This window comes from Manacus vitellinus, unplaced genomic scaffold (genome assembly GCF_001715985.3).
Source record: "Manacus vitellinus isolate BGI_N305 unplaced genomic scaffold, ASM171598v3 scaffold_5_pilon, whole genome shotgun sequence".
NCBI lineage: Eukaryota > Metazoa > Chordata > Aves > Passeriformes > Pipridae > Manacus > Manacus vitellinus.
In genome coordinates this window covers 31432835-31456577 of record NW_021940682.1, presented here as the reverse complement: position 1 = coordinate 31456577, position 23743 = coordinate 31432835, and the positions used below count along the sequence as shown (strand labels likewise).

General features: G+C 40.8%; 1 protein-coding gene across 1 annotated transcript; it reads right to left on the bottom strand.

The window, feature by feature from the left end:
• Positions 1 to 5362: 5362 nt before the first annotated feature.
• Positions 5363 to 23371, bottom strand: TSPAN8 (tetraspanin 8). The gene is made up of 8 exons (XM_008926869.2): positions 23190 to 23371; positions 17551 to 17613; positions 14408 to 14536; positions 13710 to 13784; positions 13515 to 13622; positions 11116 to 11265; positions 7942 to 8025; positions 5363 to 5596 (listed from the first exon to the last, which is right to left on the bottom strand). The coding sequence occupies exons 1-8, from the start codon at positions 23247 to 23249 to the stop codon at positions 5543 to 5545; spliced, it is 723 nt and encodes a 240-aa protein (XP_008925117.1). The 5' UTR covers positions 23250 to 23371; the 3' UTR covers positions 5363 to 5542.
• Between the last annotated feature and the right edge of the window lie 372 nt (positions 23372 to 23743).

The following is a 23743-nucleotide window of genomic DNA, read 5'->3' as shown; positions in this document are numbered from 1 at the left end:
TTGGGCCAGATCCACAGTGTCCTGGTGTCCTTTCCAGAGGGAAAGCCAGCAGTTTCACCTCCTCAGGTTCATTCTTCAGGCATCCGCTGGGGTTGTACAGTTAGCACAGGTGTCACTTGGCCTACCCTTTGTCTACCAGCTATGCTCTGATGAGCCCAAGATTCTCAGAGGCTCTGATAGCCAGTCAGATTTGGGGCAGATTTGGCATTGCGTTAAGAACAGGTTGAGTTGGCTTTCAACACGACATTCAGGACACAAAGGTGGACTGGGGCCAAATCCCCTCATGCTGAGTTGAGTGCAGCAAACCCTTGGATCTTGATAAGCTCAATATATTTTATTTTTTTTTCTTTCAAATTGACGTGTCCTGTTTTACTTCATTCTTTTTTCATTTTTTTCAAAACCATATTTCTTTTTGTTTGTCTATCTGCCTCTGTCTTTTTTGTCCTTGTTTTTTGTTTCCAGTAACAGGCTTATTAATATATCCTTCATTGTTTCTGACATTGCTTTACTGACTCATATTTTATTATTAACTATAACTTATTTCTTTTTCTATCCATGCTGCATTTTCCCCACAAATGCAATCCTGAGAACAACATGCCCCCCCAAAACCCTTAAATGATGTAACGAATCCTTATGTGGAGATAGTTTGATCTGGTGTGTTGACTTATGTGTAGCCATTAAATAGTTGTTTGGCTTTAACATGATAAATCACCGATGTGTGTTAAATAGACTTGGGTTTAAGGTGGGATTCAGCTCCCCTGGCAAAGGCAGGGACACGTTGTCTTTCTTCCTATCACTCTTTTTTTTTTCTACAATTTAAGACTATAATGATAAATACTTTTTCTCCCTTTGCTGTTTTAAAACACTAAGGTCTCGGACATGCGTCTTTCCTCTGTATGCTTGATTTTATTGGGTAACACTGAGGGGAACATAACCTCGGATGAGATTGTCATGAAAAAACACAACCAATCTTCCCCAACAACCCACAAAGTAAAACCCTTATGGTTTTATTATTCTGGCAAGGATTTACCGTCAAATTCCATTTCAGCAATCCCAGACATCATGATTAAAAAGTGGTTGTGGGCTCAGAAAAATGCCCCATTGCTATGAGTCAATTGCTAACTATAAATGTTCTCTGATAAGAATACCGAGAGGACTCCATGAAGGAGTGGTGCTGGGATTTCTGTTACAGCATTGTGCACAGCAGATGAGTCTTATCCTACCAGTCCAGAGAGTAAGCAGACCTCATTTCGTATCAGGCTGGATTATGACTGAGCAAAAAGATCAATGAATCAACGAAAAATCAATGCACCTTCATGGAATATTATACTAATGCTCTTTCCTGATGATCACTATTTCTAATGCTAACAAATTCAGTATTGTAGAGTGGGATTAATTTACTCCAACTTCACCTATTTGCAATGCAAATTACTTATCTAACCTCTTTGGATACCTGTTTTAGAATGAGATGGCTCAAATTCTAGGTTTGTTTATTTCTCTTCATTGATTATAGGGAGAGTCCAAGCAGGTAGCTTATATGTGGCAGTAGGGGTGAACTAAATGATTTTTAAAGGTCCCTTCCAATCCAAAACATTCCATAATTCTATGATGCAAGTTTCTACTCCATAGTTTTGCATGTGGCCAAATGAATCTTATCCAGACATATTTCTCTTTGTTTTACGCTTAGCATTTTGCTGTTTCCATTGAAAAAATTAGGGAGAAAACTTCAGGAGCCTACTGAAGTTTACAAGTAAATAAGTTTTGCGACATCAAAGGCAATGGGCATGTTTTAGAGGCAAACTCACTTCAGCAGCAAGTTGGTAAAATTCTGAATTTCTTCATTGGTTTGATCCCATTTAAACAGTCACAATGGTATATAATCATAGTACTTTAGTTTTATTCCTTAGAGCTTTAGGGAATAAAGACAAATTGCCTACGTAAACAGAGGAACTGTTGACCTCAGTGACAGATAAAATTCTTGCGTTCTCATGTTTTGCTTCTGATTGTAATACTCTAAAATCAACAGTTTTAAGTGTCTTAACACGAAGTCTAATGTATCATACATCATTATTTTGATGCAAGCAAAGAATATTTTGAAGACTATATCCAAAGCCAGGAGCAGACAACCAAAATTTAGACATATTAACACCTTGCTTTTATACATCTGGATCCCCTAGCACAGCATACAGGACCAGACTGGTGTCTAAGCAAGAGTACATTGTCAATCTCATGTCAATGCTAATTACAAATCCATAGCAGTAATACTCAAGTTTACAGCTGCCTGAAGTTGATTCCTTCTGGCAGCAAGGATGAGCTGTAATTTCCCCTTTATATCCATCCATTAGGCATCCACAGCTCTAAGACCTCTCTCTATGGGAGACCCCCTGATCCTTTATTCAAATAGGAGAACATTCCTTCTTCATGGGAAGGAGGAGGAAGAAGAGGAAGATGCAATTGTCTCTGTGTGTTGCCCTTATATTGCCAATTTTTCCATAGTGATATCCAGGACTCCAACTGCTACTCGGTGGATTTGGGCTCAGCTCTCAGGATTTCAGATCATGGATAAGATATGCATGATAAGAAAAAAACAATCTAGGGAGGAGGAGCAACTGGACGCCAGCATTTCCTCTTCTAGTTAGTACAGCTAGGTTATGGAGTCATGCTTTTTATCTGGTCCAACAAAGTTTGAATTATTCTGGCACAGTTTCTGAAGTTCAGCAGAGAGAAGGGCAAGTGCCAGAACTGTCTGGTAGCTAGATGACTTTCCTGGGAGACATATGATTTACTCAAAGCAGCAATCACTGCTTGTAATGGTCTGAGTGCTAGGGAAAGAGTGGGGGATGGGACAGAAACTTCCTCTGGTTGTGTTTTAAAAGAAAGTAATTGTTGAAGATGAATTTTACCTGAACCCAGTTCTGTCAGAATAAGGAAGGGACAAAGGTCTCTGCTCAAGGAAAGCTTTTAAGGTATTTATAAGCAACAGTTGCATGGCTCTATCAAGATGGGAGCAATCTGGGTGTGCTTCAAGACAGTTGTGGGCACCTGAGGGGTCTTAAACTAGAAGAGCATGGTATGTGGTTTTCTCCTAAGAGCAGCTGTCTGGAGGTGTTTAAAGTCATCTAGTGGGGTTCCACAGGGCTCCATTTTGGGCCTTTTGCTCTTCAACATCTTCATAAAAGACTTGGATGCAGGATTAGAAGGGATACTAAGCAAGTTTGCAGATGACACAAAACTGGGAGGAGCTGTTGATTCCCTCAAAGGCAGGGAGGCCCTGCAGAGAGACCTCAAAAAATTAGAGGATTGGGGGGCAATCACCCAATTAGAGGATTGGGGGGCAATCACCAACCATAGGAAGTTCAACAAGGGGAAGTGCTGGATTCTGCACCTGGAATGGGGCAACCCTGGATGTTTGTCTCCCAGACTGGGGAATGAGATGCTGGAAAGCAGTGCCATGGAAAGGGTCCTGAGGGTCCTGGTCAGTGGCAAGTTGAATATGAGTCAGCAGTGCCCTGGCAGCCAGGAGGGCCAACTGTGTCCTGGGAGGCATCAGTCAAAGCATCGCCAGGCAGTCGAGGGAGGGGATTGTCCCGCTCTGCTCTGCACTGGGGCAGCCTCACCTTGAACACTGTGTGCAGTTTTGGGCACTGCAATATAAGAAAGATATTAAGCTGTTATAGAGCATTCAAAGGAGGGCAACAAAGATAGTGAAGGGCCTTGAGGGGAAGTCATATGAGGAGCAGCTGAGGTCACTTGGTCTGTTCAGCCTGGAGGAAACTGAGGGGAGACCTCATTGCTGTCTACAACTTCCTTGTGAGGGGAAGAGAAAGGGCAGCCACTGATCTCTTCTCTGTGGTGACCAATGACAGGACCCAAGGGAATGGTCTGAAGTTGTGTCAGGGAAGGTTTGGGTTAGATATTAGAACAATATTCTTCACCCAGAAGGTGGTTGGGTCCTGGAACAGGCTCCCCAGGGAAGTGGTCAGAGTACCAAGCCTAGCAGAGTCCAAGAAGCATTGGTCTAATAATCTTGGGCACATGGTGTTACTCTTGGGAATGGTGTGACTCTTGGGAATAAGCGCAAGGCTAAGGGTTGGACTCAATGATACTTGAGGGTCCTTTCCAACTCAGCATATTCTGTGATTCTGTGAAAGCTGTTCCTACAGATGAAGATGGTGGTCTAGTGGGGCTGATGAAATCACCCAACCCAACACACAGCAGGCAGGCCATCAGCATGCTGTAGAAAACCTCAGCAGGTCCCAGTGGGCATAATTAGATATGTCTGTATCTCAAAAAATCTTCTCCCTGATGCCATTTACTTTCTGTCAGGAAGCAACCTAGGCCAGCAATTCCTCTGGGGTCAGGACCACATGGGTTCCCCTGGAAAGGCGGGGCAGAGACTGGCAGCAGGGCCCGTCTCTCCATTCCAGTCAGAAATGGAGCAGGGGGTGCACCATGGAGGCCCCAGTCCCTGGCACCAGGCACTTCCTGGGGATGGGCTGAGGCCAGACTAGGACACAGGCCCAGCTCAGTGGGACCCATGGCTGGGCAAGAGAGCTGGAGACCAGCCTTGCCATGACATCAGTGGGGCAGGGATCAACCAGCCCAGGAGGTTGACATGGGGTCCTGGGCCGTGGGCAGTGTTGGGGGAACCTCAGGGTGCTGGGCAGGGACAGTCAGGGCTGTAAGCACCTCAGGGCCCCAACACCTGCACACACTGGCCAGTTCAAAGCCAGGCAGGCTTTATATGGCTGCTGCTATGTGCCCTGTGTTAGTCCACTCACTGCTACGAAGCCCACAGCTCACCTGAGCTCCTCCAGGTGAAGCCTCACCCACATGACTCCCGTGTACACCTTGTCTCCACGTGAGCTTGAGTTTCATCATTGATGCTTATTTGCAAAACAGGTGCCACCAAGTCCAGCTCCTAAACATCCATGCAACCTAAACATCATTTGGGTTTGAGGGTGACCATCTCATCTCTAGACACTGATTTAAACACCCTTGAAAGGAAACACAGCTTTCCTATTTGGAGACAAGTTAGTCCCTGCACTTCTCACAAGTAACAAAACACTGACCATATCGAATGTCAAACGGACCCATGACTCTCTTAATGAAAACACCTTGACCCACAAGCAAAGTTGCCTGGGGACCTGAGTTCCCCAGAGCAGTCAGCCACTGCATAATGGTTTGCAGCTGTTTACAGTGACTGCTATGGGTGGTGTAACACCTGTGTGGGCACACTGCATGGTGAACTCGGCATCTCAACGTGAATTAAATACTGTCTTTGGACAAAATAAACACCTCAGAAACATAAGCAAAGATGTTTATTGCAAATAAAAAATAATATTAACATAATTAAGCCTTATGAAGTATAAAGAGGTCATTTTGAAAATTGTGAAGCATCTACATATACAAGGGCTGCTGTTTTCATCAGAACAGCTGCCTGGATCAGGCATATAATTATCTGAATGTGACAAGCCAAATATCCTTCTATCTAGAACTGCTTCTATTTGGCTGGTGATGTCATTCTGACACTTCCACAGTTTCATTTTCTCTGGATCTGGCAGTAGAGGCTCATAGAAAACACCAAACCAAGAATCTGGAAAACAAAGACATTTCTGGTATTACTTGGCTGTTCTGGAAATCCCAGGATACAACTGATACACAGCAGGAATATTTTGTTTGCAAATATCTTGGATTTACATGTAGGCTAAATCTGCTATGCAGAAGATGATCTTTTCCAATGTAGCTCTTAAAGAATATGACTACAGAATAGAACCACTTTAATGAAGGCAGTATGTACCATAGGTATGACTGCAGACATGGTGGAGAAGTTTCATTTGTTTAAAAGATAGATTGCCTGTGCAAAGTGTTATGGATACCGGTATACATATGTGTGTGCCTACTGTATACAGGTACACATTTATACACATACCCCATCATTTTGAGTTGCAAATGATCATGGAACCAACATTTTATATTCATCAGTAATAGATTTGGGATAGAAACACTAATTCCACTGAAGAAGGTGTTACTTAGAATAGAAAATTCAGTAGGGTCACCTCCTGTGGTGGGAATTACTGGGTGAAATTCCACAGCCTGTGACAGACAGCTGGGGAGATCAGAAGATCAGAAAGTTTCCTTCCAGATTTAGAATTAACCAGTCTGTGAAGGTGTTCCGCAAAAGTGGAAAGCATCCAATTGACATTTATGAAGACATGAACACCAGCATACTTAATTTACTTAAGGAGGAGGTAGAGAAGAGGATATGTAACACAGGGGTGCAGCTAAGACAAGGGGATGGACTCACAGCTGGAATAAACTGACAGGGCATGCTCGTATTTTCACTTGCGCCCAGGTGAAACTGGGCCCTTCTTTTCAGTATCATTTCCACTAATAGGGTGAGCTGAAACCAGTAACAGCTCACAAATGGCATAATGGAGCAGGCGGAGAGGGGAAGGGCCCTTCTTTTTGTCTGGGCTTTTCCAGAGAAGAGAGGTTGTTATGCATGTGGCCTTTGATTTGCAATTGCTTGAGAAGACATAATAAGTTAATATCTTTGGAAAGGCTAAATGTTTATCAAGTATAAATTGCCAGCTGACAATTTGTACCAGCTGAGGCTCATATTGTTTATTCAAGTTGTTTTCTAATCCTTTTATGATTGGGAGAGGCAGCCACCACAGAAAATGCCAACTGGAGAACGAGAAAGAATGATGACCAATGAACTAAAGGCTACAACTCATATAACTGCAGTAACTAGAGCAAAGTGACTTATAACTTGCCTTAGGGATACAGATGTAATTTTACACTTTTATTATATTTTTAAGGCCTTTTAACATTGGTGTGTTTCACCTATTTTTCCCCCAAAGCCAATATATGAGTGAGAGATCTGACCTGCCACATATAGCTTTTTAGATGCCATGAAGTCTGTGCCAAGTAAGAAGTTGGTGGCCTGTCTGCTCCCGGTCCTGCAGCTACGTAACTCTTCCCTGCTTACTATTATTTTCCTGGAAGTGTATTTTTGAGCTGGGGCTCTTGCCCACTCTTCTACCACAAGGAGCAATCCTCTGCCAATAATGTTAAGAAGTTTTTACTTAGAATAACAGAATGAACGCTGCACAGCAATCTTTGTCATTTGTGCTTTTCTCTCAAACATCCACTGATGGGGAGTGGGGGAGGAGGGAAACCAAGGAGGAAGAGTGAAAAGGAAAAAAATGACCAAAGAAAGCAACATGATGAAATCTCATTTCTTTGTTATTTTCTCCTAATCAAATCCAAATCAAGTAGCTGACTGGATAACCTCACCTATTTTCCTCCTCTCTTCAGAGAAAATCGTGCATGTTATTCTTCAGTGTATGATGAGGCAATTAAAATAAACAGTTCACATACTCTGAATTTTTTTACACACATGCATGGAGTGTCACAAGTGTGCACTCAGACACATTCATGCACCATCTTGATGGCTAAAGTATGCCTCAGAATTATAATTTAGTTCTACAATTTCTCCATGATACAAATATGTAGTTTAGGGGCTAAGTTTTCTTAGGAGATGAGTTTTTCCTCACACAAATAAGAGAAAGAGGAGGAAAAGTCTGGTTATTCTGCTTTATGTCTTCTGGTGCTATATATGCACATGCCCGTCTGTCCACCAGTCTCGCTATCAAGGCACAGCCTGGCTGCAGGACTGTCAATTTTTTTGCAAAATATTCCCACGTGATAAGCTTGCACAGGCAGCAGGGTGGTCTGATCTCACCTGAAGTTCACAGCACAGCAGCCATATACTGTTTATATGAAATAACAGTAAGATTATAGCAAAGATGAGAGCCGCTTTTCCCTTGACTATTAATTGAGCAAGCCAGGTGTTTTAATCCCATTCCCAATGTATTTCTAAGTAGAACATATTGCTTGTCAGCTACTAAATACTTTAATGGTGTAATCTCATACCTCTATAGCAGCCAGTCCAAAGGCGATCCCCATAATTATGACCAGATGGTCTTTAAGGTATTTGATAATCACTTCTCCACAAGGCTGAAAATAAGACAAAATTATTAATTACAGATAAGCAATATTATCCTAATATTATCCTAATACTAGGAATGCATCTCCCATGCTTTCTCTCTTTAACTCTGTGTTAAAGAAAGGTTATTTGAATTTACTTTGGCTTCTTGCTAATGAACACAAAATCACAGCTATGTGTACCTGTCATGGTTTGAGATGGTCCCCCCGGGAATCGGGGGCTCAGAGGTGATTGGGTGCCAGGGCAGTGTTCCCTGGAGAGCCAATCACCACTTGTCTTGTTCGCTTCTGCTAAAAATCATATATACACAGCCACTGGAAGTTGCTGGCAGGTTTTTTTCTGTTGGTGTCTGCTGCGTGTGGGTGTAGAAGGCCAGGGGGGTGGCTGGGCTCCTTCTTCCCCCTCCGGGGGGGAGGGGAGCCCTGCAGCCCCCCAACTCTACCTAGGCCAGAGTTAGAAACAACATTTAGAGTGAGTGTTTATGAGGGATGCGACTCACAGCAACTGTAAGAGGAGAGAGGCAGGCCTTGCAGCTAAGCCCTCTTCCCCCCCCTTTCTGCAGTTAAGCTGTGGAGGGGGTCCTTTTCTTACCCTCCACTGTAAAGTGGAGGAGAGGCTCAGCTTTTGAAGCAGAGCCAAGTGGACGGGCTGATAATGAAGCAGCTCGACGCTCAGGAGAAGAATCCCAGGTGAAATTGGAGACGGGCCAAAAGAGCTCGGGAGTTGTCCTGCCGAAGCTGACCGGGGGCAGCCAAAAACTGACTTGGGGGAATGAAGATTCCAAACACCTACTGTGATAAGCTACACTACAGCAACAGTGAACCGAAGTATGAGACCAAGAGAGAGAGAATGACACAGCAGAGACTGACATGGGACCGAGGAGAAAGGACTCAAAGCTACCTTCTTGGACTTCGTGAGGAGAAAGGACTTCAGCAACCAGCTGGAGGTTGGTGAGGGAGTGTTTCAGGTTCCCGAACACTCCCACGAGAGAGAGACTGCATTACATATAAGCCTTGAAAGGCTTCTCCTAGACTAAAGTTAAAGGGAGGGGCTTAAAGGACTGATAGAAGTGTAATACTATATATATATAGTTGCCTTTAGTTTGTATAGTATTTATTTGTGTAAATAAATGTATATACTTCCCCTTCCCCCTATAGAAGCCTCTGGCCTGAAAGTTTCTCTCCAGTGTTGGGATAAGTTGTGGGAAGGGGTGGGGGGAAGCCTGGAAATTGGATTCTGGATTTTTGATGTGGCTCAAACTGCCACAGTACCTTATGCCCTGAGAAAGATATCTAGTCATTGCCTTCCCAAATACAAAGATAAATTTAGTAGCCGACCATAAAAAGGTAAAGTTTCAAACAAAGACATACAGCTGTAATGCCTGATGTTTGCATGATTTTCAGTTGACAAGGAAAGAAGTGTTTGTTCTTACTTTCACTTCATAATCATTCACTGCTAGGAAAGAGCCAATGCAGCCATGCCAGATCTGAAAGAGAACCTCAGTTTCCCACCAATCTGAACTTTGGATTTGAAACTTGAAGGCTTATTATTAGAGTTTGGCTCAACTAAAAATATTTGGTTATAAAAACTGGCTTAAAAATTAATTTTGTCAAATGTTTGGTGGTCTTGGGCTGAGGGTGGAAGGAAGAGAGTGATCATAACTGAAGTTCTATGCAGAACTACTCTCCTTTTGAATATATGCATTCATTTGTTGTTACAATAACTACTTCTGCACATTGTAGCAAAACCCAAGTACAGCTTAAGTTCATCAAAATTACATTACTGCAACAACACTACAACTACCTTCCCCCTGAATATAGTTATATTCTTTCACTTTATTTCCTCCCTCACAATAGAAGGAGAAGACTAATGTCTTTTAGTTCATCTGAAAAACACTCTCATTTAAGCTGACTCAGAACTGCACTGATCTTCAAATCTTTTTTTTCCCAGATCACAAGAGTCGGATGTCTCTACTAGCATCTCACACAACTATGAAATCTTTGAGTTCATGTGAGCAACATCTTGCACCTGCCGAATTTCATTGATGGCTTCTCGTGTGTCCTTTGAGGGTTTGCCCAAAGCCAAAATGTGGCCAAAACAGCCTCTCTGTATATATCTTGTTTCTAGATTGGGTTCTGGCATCCTCTACTTAACCAGACTGTTCCTTTGCTTTAAAAGAGTGTTTCCTTCTGTGGGACTACACAGGGAGGAAATTACTGTTTGGGCAGAACTTGACTAGAGAGCTGTGCATTTACAGAAGTGTACAACCAGAATGGACATCAGCTAATATCTGCTTTATGGTAGGTGCACACTGGCAAACTTTGCACCACTAGCATCCTAAAAATTAAATTATTCTGTGGACTTTTTTTTTTTTTTTTTTTTACATATGCATAGAGCCTGAATTTCCCTGTAAGGAGACAGGTAAACCTTGAAATTAACTAGTTGAGATCTTTACTGTCCACCTACCAATTTTTGAGTATTCTTTCTTGTTGCCTGTCATCAGATATTTATGTCTTATTAATTGTTACAAAGTTTTCAAAAGGCTATAGTTGTAGGAAATCACATTTTAAGTATGTTGCCATGAAGCCTATAACATGTAAGGTTTCTTCCCAGTAGATCCTGCTAAATGAATGTGGGTTTTTTTATTAAAGGATTATAGAACTCCAAAGGTCTTGCATTTAATGTGCTCATTTTTCAATATCCCTTAGCAAGTTGAAAGTCTCTGAATCAACATATCTACTACCAGAATGAGCCTAGGTGGGAACATAACCTTCTGAGGTAGGAATGAGAGCCAACAAAGGGTAGCTGACATGCTACTCTGACCCAGAGGTACATCCTGGCCTCACAGCCACAATATTTTTTCACCAATAGTAACCACTGCAGACTGCTGAGGCATTCCAGGAAGAGGGAGGAGGAGAGTATTTCATGTATTCACAGTAATTTTTTGACAAATGACACAGAGGCATCTGGGTAAAGAAAAGAAAACAAAACTTTGCTTTTTTGGAAAGATACAGAACTGCTGACTATGCCAGTCACCAAAGACAACCTTGGGTTAAAACCTGGTTTTGTGGAAAGAAGATGGAACATTACATTTTTCTTACCGTTTTATAGACGTATCTGCCTTGAAAGTTGAAGCAGAGGTCTTGCGCTGACTTCTCTACTTCACACTGACAGATTTGGTAGCTACCAGAAGGATTTTTAAAATTGTTTCCCCAGTCTTCAGGTCCATTCAGCAATCCACAGCATTGATACTGCCGGAAAGGAGGAAATGGGGAGATGAGGAAAAAAGTAGTGATATTCAGTTTGAGGAGAGTAGGTGAGTGAGCTGAGAGGAACAATGAAGGACAAATTTTCTTTTATCTTTTACCACGTGGAAATTGGCCCAAATTGGGTTGTCGCAAACACCCTGTACATTTAGTGTGATTCTTGGGGATGGTCCTCTGCAAGGCTAAGGGTTGGGCTTGATGATCCTTGTGGGTCCCTTCTAACTCTGCGTGTTCTGTGATTCTGTGATTTCCATACCAGTTATAAGAATGAAAGCGCACAAGTTTTTTTAAAAAAAAAAAAAGAAAAGAAAAGAAATAGGGGGAAAACACCTGGTTTTCATGATAAAGTGCTCAAAAAACATTAACATACTATAAAGCCAGTAATTGTCAATGCTAGAATGGAATTGGAACATAGAACAACACTGGGTATACTATTTTTTGAGAATCAAGTCTTCTTTTTGTAGCTTATACTTGTAGAACGTAAGTAACAGCTCCAGTAACATCCACATTTCACATCTTGAAAAACCAGGCTGGAAATGTAAAATTCAGACACATAAAATTCTGAAATCTAGAAAAACAATAGTGATCTTTGAACGATCATTATCCCTTTAAATTAGAAATGATCTGAGGAGACCAGGGCTCCATTTGGGGTTTATGAAACCTAAACCAGGTGCAGTTTCATGTTCCACTTTATTCAAGCCACTAAAGCTCGGGGGTGCAGACCTGGGTTTGAGGTCCTCCCTTTTTTAAAAAGCAGCTGGAAATGTTCACATAATTTTGTATAAAAGCAAAGGCTGTGGGACACAATAAACCAGTCCTGGTCTATTTAAAAATTAATACAGTCATTATGGGATTTTTTATTTTGCTCACCCTTCAATCATCTCTCCAGGGAGTTCCCTATTATATCAGAAGAAATAAGCTGTGTCAGAAGCAGAGGGCAAGACTGTAGGTGGAATGAGGAAGAAGTGGAAGTAACATAAGACACCTAAATATTGCTTCTTTCTTCTTTTTCTTTCATGCAGCAGTATTTAAAAACATAGGAATTAACTGTAAGTCTATTCATCAAAGTCATCACCCATTAGGAACTAAAAAAATAAATCAAACAGCAAGCATTCTGTCAATGTACAGTGTGAAGGAGCAAGATTCAGGATGGGAGAGGTTCCAGGCGTGGAGAAAGACATACAGCAATTGACAGGACTTTATTATATGGACTTTACTGTTATTATGTGGTTTCATTGTATTCACATTACACAGTGCACAGCCTGGACATGCCTGGTCTTGCCACGAGTTGCCTGCTCCCTGCTTCCCCGCTCCTTTCTCTGATTGGCTGAAGAAGCTGCAGAGAGGAGACAGCTGCTATCGCCCCTTCCACGTTCCTCCCCCCTTTGCCTGTGCCCCTATCCCGATTTGTTCCCCTGTTTGTCTGTCTCCTGCTCCACCCCATGTTCTGGCCCTTTCCCCGCCTGAACTGATAAAAAATCTGGTGCACGCCTCAATAAAGCATTCCATCTGCACCCTACCTTGTCTTTCGAAACCATCTGTGCTGTGTCACGGCCCCATCCCCCCTCGGACCGTAGCAGTACAGATCCTTGTACTAGTGGAAGGGGAAAGGGTTTACGCTGTCGGTGATATTAGTGAGATTCAAGGGTATTCTCTGTGTGATGCCTAGGAACAAGCTAGCACTAAGTGTCCATCTGCTGGAGTCTTGCAGCTGGGGGAAGCCAGGAAAAGTAAAATAAAAACAAACCTCTCATCATATTTTCTTCCCCCTTCTCAGACAGTAAGGTGTGTCATTTAATGACAGTAGGATATTCCAAAATTAACTACACTCCTGAAGTTTTCCTCATCCCTGGAGTAGTCTTTCCTCAAGAATACTGGATAGTTCTTATTTGGGACATGGTGAAAGATCAATATTCCTTCAGAAAGGAAAGCTATAACGAAGGAGCAGGCAGCCTTCTCATGAAAGAGTTTAGCTAACTATCAGTCTCACTTGCATGTTGTGTGTCCTTACTTCATTGCTCTTATAAACACTATTGTACAAAGAAATCATTACAGAAAGACCATGTCATATCAAGAGAACAGAAGCATCTTCTGTAGCGTTTTAACTTGCCTTTAAGTCAGACCTTTCCCCATTTCCAGGAAATGCAATTCAAATCTACAGCAGAGTAGTCATAAAATGAAGCAGAGATGGAATGGACAGCAACAACCCCTGCCCTTTATTGCTTTTTAATTACCTTTCTCTCAATTTTTTGGAACTTCTCCTGAAACACTTTAGAATCTTGTGAGGAGCTTTGCAGTGTATCCACACTAGCCATTAGAGTCAAGTTAACGGATGCCTCAATCTGCAGGTTAAAATATATTATTATTATTTTTGGGGTACAAATAAAACTCTGTGAAGACATCAATGAAAATATAGAATAATACTGCACCTGAGATCTGTACACTGCTCCTAAAATACCTCCTGTGACCTGAAGAATCAGGATAAGAAGCAGTCCAATAAAAAACTAGAAAAAAAAACAAAAAGGGGAGGAAACTATAGTACTTTCAACCAAGATGACATAATTTCTTCTAAATTACCGTTAATCTTTCATGTGCTTCAAAAACCATGTAGGTAGAATGCAATTCCAGTCAGAGCTGCTCCAGTTATTTCTTCTTTGGTGATAAGAAAATGAGGTGCTCGAGACAGAGTGTGCGCAGCTGGTGATCATAACAAGGTGCACACCAGAGCGGTGCCAAGATGGGCAATGCGTATGTGAAAGTTGTTGGGCAGGAGGACACAGAGGACATTCTAGGTGGACCAGCAAAGGGAGCAACTGGGAATTTATGAAATTAAATGGGATACATAGTGGAGGAGGATTAATGGAGGGAACTTTGGTGATGGCTGGATGGAAAAAAGGCTCAAGTCTCTCTGGACCCTCTTGTCTTGTTGATGAGACCACCCATCATTTTTACCACCCTAGAATTCAGAAGAGGCTCAAGCTCAAGGTAAGCAATGATAACATATGATCAAAAGTGCTTTTGGTTAAACTAAAAGGCTCCCATCCTCATTTGATACTACTTGCAAGGACTTCATCCATCAAATGTAGCTGTGGCCTGTTAAAGGTAGACAAATGTTTTTCTTTCCTACCAAAAGCAGCATGCACCGGCTCTCCTTTACAGCACCACAGCACCCCAGAAACCCAAGGATCATAATGATGGAGCCCACGGCAATCAGCAGATCAACCGCTGCAAACGCGCTGCTGTTTATCTCCAGCTCCTGAAATGAGAGGAAAAAAGTCTTTCAACTACAAGAAGGTCCTCCTAAAAATATCTATATCCCCCAAAACAAGATAATCACTTCATAACTGATAAATGAACAGTCTGGCAACCACAGAGAAATTCATAAATAAACAAAGGTCTAATGCTATCTTCTTAAATGTTTTAGTGGGGAGCTCAGTAGAACCTGGCTTTTCACAATCTTTTTTTCTACACAAGATGAAAGTCAACTTACTGAGTAAATAAAAATGTCTTGTCTTTAAAGTGGTTTTCAGTTGGCTTTCAGTTGATGAATCTTTGCTTTTTAGTGGAAGTAGCAAACTTGATTATCTCAAAACTTCTCCTATATTAACCAAACGTTAAAGAAACAAAACCTCTGTTTGTCATTAGAAGACCAGGAACATAGTCTGTGGCTGTTCCTGAGAGAACACTTCTCAGAGCAATGCTGGATATATTACAGAAATAGATGTATTTTCCAAAGGAGCTTTCTTTTTCCTTTTTTTTTTTCTCAGGCATGATCTCTAATATTACCCTCAGAGATGAGGACTCTATTTTGATGTGTGGGATGTTCACTAAACAATTCATATACCTCAATATTATAAAATATCAAATTATTCAGTTCCCACAGGACTGACTAAGGCCAAAGGCCAAAACAGAGGAAAACATTCAAAGAATGTTTTCCGGTGTGACTGGTGCCAAGTTTAGCAAAAATGTCTGGAAATTGTCACGTTTGTCTTCTGATAATTGCAAAGGTATATCAACAAGTATAATTTGAAGAATGTGTTGTCCTTTCCCCTTCCAAGTTATTTATTCTTAGAAAGCTCTATTCATCTACAGCCAAATCCTTATGCTCTGCTCAGTTATTACTCAGGAGAAATATACATTGGTTTTGAATGGGAACTTTGCCTGCCTGGAAGCAAAAATGTGAGAAAATTCTTTCAATTTTGGTCCCTACTTTTAATTCACAGATTTTTGGGGAATACTAAGTGGCACTTCAAGAAAGTAGTTTGTCACACATTTAAGTATGTTTTTCTGAGTAGGAAATCTCTAAAAACATAAGAAACAATAATAGTGGTTGTGGTTTTCCAAGCTCCATTGTACCATCTGAGCCATCATTCTAGAGACTGTCAACTAGCAAGTATGGCAGTTTTAGCTTCTAGAAAAATACTGATTGAGGAGTGAAAGTTGTTTTTCTTCCTCCTCCACAGGACAGAATGGCAGAGCTCTCCACCATGACTTAATTTACCCAGTGACACAGTGTCATCATGAACCAAGTTCTCTTGATCTGTCCTCTGCCAGTCGTGAGACATCTGGGATTGGCTAAAGGCAACGGTGTCATCAGCCAAATGGCAGGAGACATATAAAGCTATTTTCCTATCTCCACCATCTTTTTATTACCAGATGGGAAAATACTGACTTCAAAACTATTATTCTTAACTGATGGACTGTGCTAGAGCAGCAGGGCAGTGATCTGAAGAACTGCAGCTTAATCTATACTAAAGCCTCAAACTGAAAGCTGAAAAAAATGTTTCCATCTCACATCAGGCCATTTTTTCACTTTTATGACTAGAAAGCCTTTTTGAAAATAGAAGAATAAAAGTTAAATTTTCCAATTCATTTGTATTTCTATGCCCCAAATTCACATGAAGGAATATACTGCTTAAACCTTAGAGTAAGCGCCACTGGGTGCACACCGGGCAAAAGGGCCCACGGGAGCAAAGGGCCTTTGCCGCAACAGGACCAAACTCTGCTGCATGTCTGCAAGACCAAGGGCTCCTCAAAATTGTATTTTCCCTAGCTTTGAAGAAAAGAAAGTCATAAAGTCTGAAGTAATTTAATAACCCATACAAAAATTCAGGAGGGGAACTCAGGGACTCTTCTGCCTTCTAGGAGGGCTGTCAGGACATTTTATGTGTCCAGTTCTGGGCCCCTCAGTTCAGGAAGGACATTGAGGTGCTGGAACAGGTCCAGAGAAGAGCAACAAGGCTGGTGAAGGGACTTGAACACAATTCCTATGAGGAGAGGCTGATGGAGCGGGGTTTGTTTAGCCTGGAGAAGAGGAGGCTCAGGGGAGACCTCATCACTCTACAACTCCCTGAAAGGAGGTTGTAGCCAGGTGGGGGTTGGTCTCTTCTTCCAGGCAACTATCAGTAAGACAAGAGTGCACGGTCAAGCTCTGCCAGGGGAGGTTTAAGTTAGATATTAGGAAGAAATTCTTTACAGAGAGGGTAATCAGGCATTGGAATGGGCTGCCCAGGGAAGCGATGGATTGTCCGTCCCTGGAGGTTTTTAAGATGAGACTGGATGTGATGCTTAGTGCCATGGTCTAGTAACTGCAGTGGTGTTGGATCAAGGGTTGGATTGATGATCTCAGAGGTCCTTTCCAACCTGGCTGATTCTATGATTCTATGATTCTATGAATTCCAAGTAAAGATTTTTGGGTAACTAAAATTCTTTCTATATAAATATGAGGGAGGAAGGATACAGTGTTTTTAAGGAGCTGTTGAAAATAGAGAAAAATCCTTGCTCTCTTTCAAAGTTGCAGTTACTAAGGAAATAAGAATTGTGTTATTGAGAGGCAAAAATATCCCCTACAAATATATGAAGAAACCCTAGGAATATATATGACTATACTATTCTAATAGGGGAAAATATTGAAAATCTGTGAGCTGCATGGCTCCTTATTATTCTAAGACTGAAATCAATAACATCATTAGTTTCCATTAAGGGAGAGAGACACATGTTTTCAAGCAGAAATCTGTGTGCTTCTGCATGAAACTACATTAATAATACCAGCAGACACTTCTTGTAGTCACATATCTCTGCTTGCATCAATCACTTTATCTGACTGCCTGCACCATGTTGTTTAATCTTATCATAAAATACATTAATCTTTACCCACACAAACCACCTCAACAAAAACATAGAAAATTTTTGGAAATGAAGATGGTAAATTGAAATGTATGTAGTAGCTTCCACATTTTACATGGTGCTGATATGACTGCATGCATTTACCTGCTGAACATCTTTACTAACACGTATCCATATGGAGACTCCCAAAATAATGGAACCACACAACTGCAGGAGAAAACAAAGACAAGTTAGAAAAGTCAACAATTTTTACTAACATTCAATATCCAAATTGCACCAGATGCTGTCCAAACTTCTGAAATCATTTGTTTGGCAAAGTGAAAGAAACATGAATTACTGGAGCATAGAATATTGATTCATATGCAGGAAAATTTGGATCTTCAGGTATGCACCAAATCCCTGACGTTTCTACCCCAGAGGACTACACATTTCCTTGATGATTTATACACGTGGTTGGGAAGCACACAGAAATTCTGTCAGATCCGAGAGGAATATAAATTGCTATTGTATGTATATAACATGTCTGTAAACAACATTTCTTGTATAATGGAAATGTGAGATTTGACAAGGGATGTTTGCATAAATGTTATTTCTAGATTTATTCAGGACACATATCTAGAGACATATTCTCTATGGTAAAACTACCAGGAAATGTTCTAAATAAAGTTTTTCTGCTGTTTCCAATGCAGCAGTATCTGGCCATCTCCAGTCCTTAGAATAGTCCTCATAAAATTCCAGTAGTAATTATTTCCATTATACTTTTACAGAAAACAACCATACTTGGTCATGTACATGTGAATGTTAGACCAGAATGACTTGCTTAAAGATGTTGAAGTCAGGGAAGATGAATCCCAGGTCCAGATACATTACCTCATCACTAATTGAGCTCCTGTTTCATTATTTGTTGAGGTACTACTCCACTGTACAGCAGTCACCCTATTCCTAACTTTGTTCATCATGATTCTAACACAGAATTTCTCTTTATTAGACATTGGAGACAGGTTTTTAAGAGGCTAATGAGGAGTAAGAATTGTACCTACTGAGACGATTGGTAGGAAAGAAAGATCACTGAGGATCAGAGATTAGTCATATTTAGAATTATCTTCCTGTATACCATTAATACTGAAGTCATAAATTGCCCTGAAATGTTGTTATGAGTTTCCCAAGAAGGCTGGGACTATTCTTAACCTTTTAGAATTAAAATAATTATTTTTATGTCTTTTAGATCATTTTTCTTTAAAAATATTTTCCCCTCAAAAGTTTTCATATAATATTCAGCATCAAAGACTATAATGACTTTAGCAGATTATTTAATATGGAACAGAGCCAGCACTTAGACATGAGTACCACATATTTTCCTACTCTAAGTAAAGCTCCTGTAAGTACCTTTTAAACACGAAAAGGAAAGCTGTACAATCAATGACAGCTATAAAACATTATCAAATTTAACTAGAGCTCCCAATGAAACCTTGTGAATCCCACTGAATCTGCCTAGAAACTGATTGTATCAAATGACTCTACTTTTGGGTCTTGTTCAGCAGCACTATGTGGCTATCCGTCAGACAACATGGGCTCGCTAATGTGAAAATTTCCACTGATGCATCTTTTGCTACAAATCCAAACAGAATTTGGCACGCCACCTTTCTTGTTACGTAGGACCTCCCATAAAAATACAGCACAGTAGTAGAAGTAAATATAGCTAAATGTACAGGAACTTACCAGTCAGATGGGAATACTACAGTATCTATTTCCTCCACGCAAAAGAAGAAACATCACTTATAAATCAAAATTTTAGTAAGCAGTGTATATATTTTAATTTTATAAATAGAGATGGTTTAGTCTGATAAAAAATGTGCCATTTCAGTAAAATCTCAATGTTTTGTTTCTGTTTATTTTCATAATATACAAAGTGTATAAGAATACGTGGAGGGAGAAAAGTTTTGAAATTACAAATAAAAATGGTCTGTTCCCAAAGAGTCCAAGTTGAACATTTCAAGTTTGCTGGAATACTCTATCTTAATTTTTAAGTTTTCTTAAAATAAAGTTTTAACTAAAGAAACTTTCATATCAATAAATTTCATTTTTAATGAAACCAGTATTTTCTGATGGAATAAAATTAGTGTCTTTGCAAAGGTCCTCACCCATTTTCCCAAAGCTAGATGGCTATTGTAGTTTTGCCTCAACTCTTGATAAAGAATCAGTGATCTTATCTTAGTCTCATGAACTGAACAGGAACAAGACTGCTGTCTATCAAATTTGATTGATCCTTCTCTTCTCAAGCCCTTCAGTCTTGGCCTGACAAAGAAATACAGCCTAGTTAAATTAATATCACCTCAGATGAGCCTACTGTGATTCTGGATCACCAGTATATCAAGACTCTGCACTTCTCATACGCAAAAATGCCAAACATATAGGGAATTCCCTGCATTGGCACACACTTTTCAGGCATTTCAAGGGTATCAGGAGAAGCTTTCTACAAGGTTGCTTCTGTTCAGGAAAACATTTGACTGGAACACTTCCTTGAGATACCTGAAATTAACAGTACTAGGAAGGTTTTACAGAGAATGCAGTCTCTGGCTCAACATACCTGCTAAGCTTCTTTGCTACTTCCAGGAATCAAGATGTTCAGATGTAAGGTTAGGGAAAGGGGCCACTTTGTTTGTAGGTGGAACTGCAAGTCCAGTACAAACAACTGATCAAAGTTACTCTGTTAAAAATCATGTTACCTCAAATTGGCATTACATATCAATATTTAGTGAAAAAAACAAGGTAATTCTACAATTTTTTGTGATGTGGCATAGCAGAAGCTGACACAATAGAGGCAGCAGGTGAGACTGGATATCCTGCAAACTCTGAAGAAGCGAAATAGGAAACATCTGACATATGTGTGAGGTTTAATGCACAAAAGTGACAAGGATTAATTTAAGGACTATTAGAAACTCCATATAGGCACTCACCTCCAAAGTACAGATCTTAAAAAACCCACGGTCAGCTATGTTTCACCAAACTGGGAAGATGCAAAACTCTATTGATATGCTAGAGCCCAGCATGAGCTCATGGGGCTGTAGGTTCCCAGGGGACACATGTCATGTAGTGGAGCCATAGTCACTTTGCAGAGCTATTTTAGACTATTCCAGGACTTACACACTTAGTGTGATGCTGTAAGAGCTGCTTAGAAAAAGGCACCAGAAGGCTAGGAAGCCCATTCCTGAGCCTTCTAAGAGGGGACACTCCCAGAGAGATTGCAAAGGGTGTAAACTGAAAGGACACCAGGTAAATATGCAACTGTTGTTTTTATCTAGTTAAGGTTAAAGTAACCTTCATTTCCCACTATCTGTAATTTTCCACTTGTCAACTGCTTTGTGCAGTAGAGAGAGCAGCTGTGACACCAGTGGATGTAGAGTAATCACTGTTCCCTCTACCTTGCCACAGCAATTAAATGATTTCCAGGAATTAGAGACAGGAATGTGAACCACTGTACTCCTTAAGCCCATTTTCCTGTTTGCACCACATCTGTTCTTTCCAATCTTGATAGTGCTAAACACCATCCTTTAAAAAATCTAAATATGGCTGCATGCCTGTCCTCCTCTCTTCCATTCTTCCCTATCATGATAGTGTTAAACACCTTCCCTTAAAATAATTAACTACAGCTGCATTCCTATCCTTGTCTGTTCCATCCAGGCAGTCACATGCACAGCAAATGCTCTCAGCATATTCTTCCTCAGAATACAGTATGGATTTTCCAACTTTGGTGTAAAGATAGGAAGTTTGTTTCACATATGCTACTTTTAAGACTCCCCAGGATCGCGCCCCCTTCTTTTTTTCCCTAGGAAACCAGTGCTGGAAGCATGGGGCATTATTCAAATGTTCATTTCAGAAGTAGTTTGGAACTTTTCTAATGCTAGTCTGAGACATTTGCCCCTGTTTTAGCTTACAGTAAATACAGGTGAATGTGAACAGGTATGCTGAGTTTGGGTGGGGTAAAGTTAATTTTCTTCACAGTGGCTAGTATTGGGCTGTGTTTTGGATTTGTGCTGAACACAGGGTTGATAACATGGAGATGTGAGACACGGTCAGGACAGGTGACCCCACTTGACCAAAGGGATATTCTGTACCATATGACATCATGCTGAGCATATAAAATGGGGGGAAGAAGGAGAAAGGGGGGATGCTTGGAGTGATGGTGTTTGTCTTCCCAAGTAACCGTCACATGTGATGGGGTCCTGCTCTCCTGGAGGTGGCTGAACACCTGCTTGCCCATGGGAAGCAGTGAATTAATTCCTTATTTTTTTTCTTTGCTTGCGTGCACGGCTTTTGCTTTCCCTACTAACCTGTCTTAATTCACGAGTTTTCTATCTTTTACTCTTCTGATTCTCTCCCCATTCCCATTGGTCAGAGAGTGAGTGGCTGTGTGGTACTTGGTTGCTGGCTAGGGTCAAACCACAACAACAGGAAAAACTTCCTGAGGGGCAGGAATTCCAATTTAGAAATGTACGGATTTTTGTAAGTACTGTTGCAGAAAAACTTCAACACAAAGGTCAGATATCTTCAATCTGCCTTTATAGAGATGGAGGGAGAAAATGGGGGAGACAGTCCAAACCATTGCTACCCTGTCAGGAATTTCTTTGTAAGGTCCACAAACTATAAAAGAATTTTGTTAATTCTTCTAATTTTGGCTAGCCACAAATTTTCCAGGGCTACTCTTTGTGGTCGCTTTTGAATGGTATCACCTTTCAACTTGTATAAAATCTCTTGAGGCGAAGCCCATAATGTGGCTAGTAGTTCCACTTCTGGTTTCATAGAATCATAGAATCAGCTGGGTTGGAAGGGACCTTCGAGATCATCAAGTCCAACCCCTGATCCACTACCGGTGTGGTTACTAGACCTTGGCACTAAGTGCTACATCCAGTCTCTTTTTAAAAATCTCTGGGGACGGAGAATCCACCGCTTCCCTGGGCAGGCCATTCCAATGTCTGACCACTCTCTCTGCAAAGAAATTCTTTCTAATATCTAACCTAAACCCCTGGCACAACTTGAGACCATGGTTTCAGTGAACCTCTGGTGAACCTGACAAATCTCTGTCAGGAAATCTGAGTGAGGTTGAACCATGAGAGAAATGTTCTTTAATTCGAACCTTTCCAGAGCTTCCAGGACTTGAAATTCTTGCAAACCAGCTGAGATGTCATAAATACACAAATATGGTTCAAATAACACTAGAAATCTGCCTGCTACCCTGTGTATCAGCCTTGATACAGCTATTTGGTAATACTGCCAGCTCATACCATCTTACAAACATTTACTGTCCACCACCAGAAACGAATTATGTACTGAATGTAAAGCAAGGAACCACAAAGAAAGATATGAAAACCATTTATCAATTAGGAGGCTAAAAAAATCAAGTGAATTTTCCACATCTTCTGTTGCAACTACATTTTCAAGACCATACCATTTGGATGCAAGAAGCAGACAATAAAAGAAAGAGAACTGTAAGTGGAAAGTCTGTTATCTTCTGAGAAGAGTAATGTCTGTTGACATGAGGGGCACAATATGAACAGGGAGACAGACTTGTGGCTTGTCTACTTTTGAATGTGTAAGGAAAGGTATTTAGAAGGAAAAAGACAAAGGGAAAGGCAAAACTTAAACATATTCTCCCCTCTCTGATTTAGAATCATACTCTGGTTCCACTTATGTTCTATTTTCTTTACAATTCCTTTAACTACAGCATTCAAATAATGGTGAACACATTTCATACATCACTAATAACAGTTTAAACATCAACTTACCCAAAATAAAAAGTTGAAGATGAACATGGAATACTTCATGCAGCTGCTTACACCCGCCATTTTCAACAAGCTGAGACAAAAACGAGCACTGCAGAAGAAGGTTTCCTAAGAGTTTGACCTTGATATAAAAGTCGGGTTTGTGTCTTCAGAAAACCTCTCAAACCATGTCAAATACACCATGCTCTGCTACTGAAAGCAAAAATTATGACCAAGTTATCGGCAATTAAATAGTTCCTTTGCCACAGGTAAATATTAACCAGAGCATTGGGGAAGCACTACCAGGTGTTATCACTGAGTCTCCAGACCCTTATCGTGTCATGGTGATTTGTACTTCTCCGTAATCCCACTACTTGTCCTACACCTCAAAAGTAAATAATGCAGCAGAAGTCATAGTTTAAGGCGAAAGAGAAGTGAGCATAAAAGCATTTTACAGACCTACTTTTAAGAGGTGGAAATTATTGCATTTCTTAATGCTTTACAGTGCAGGGTTTACTCTTTCACTGCCTGGGGATCATTGCCAGTATTTGTTCAGTCATGTTCACAACTGCCACTTC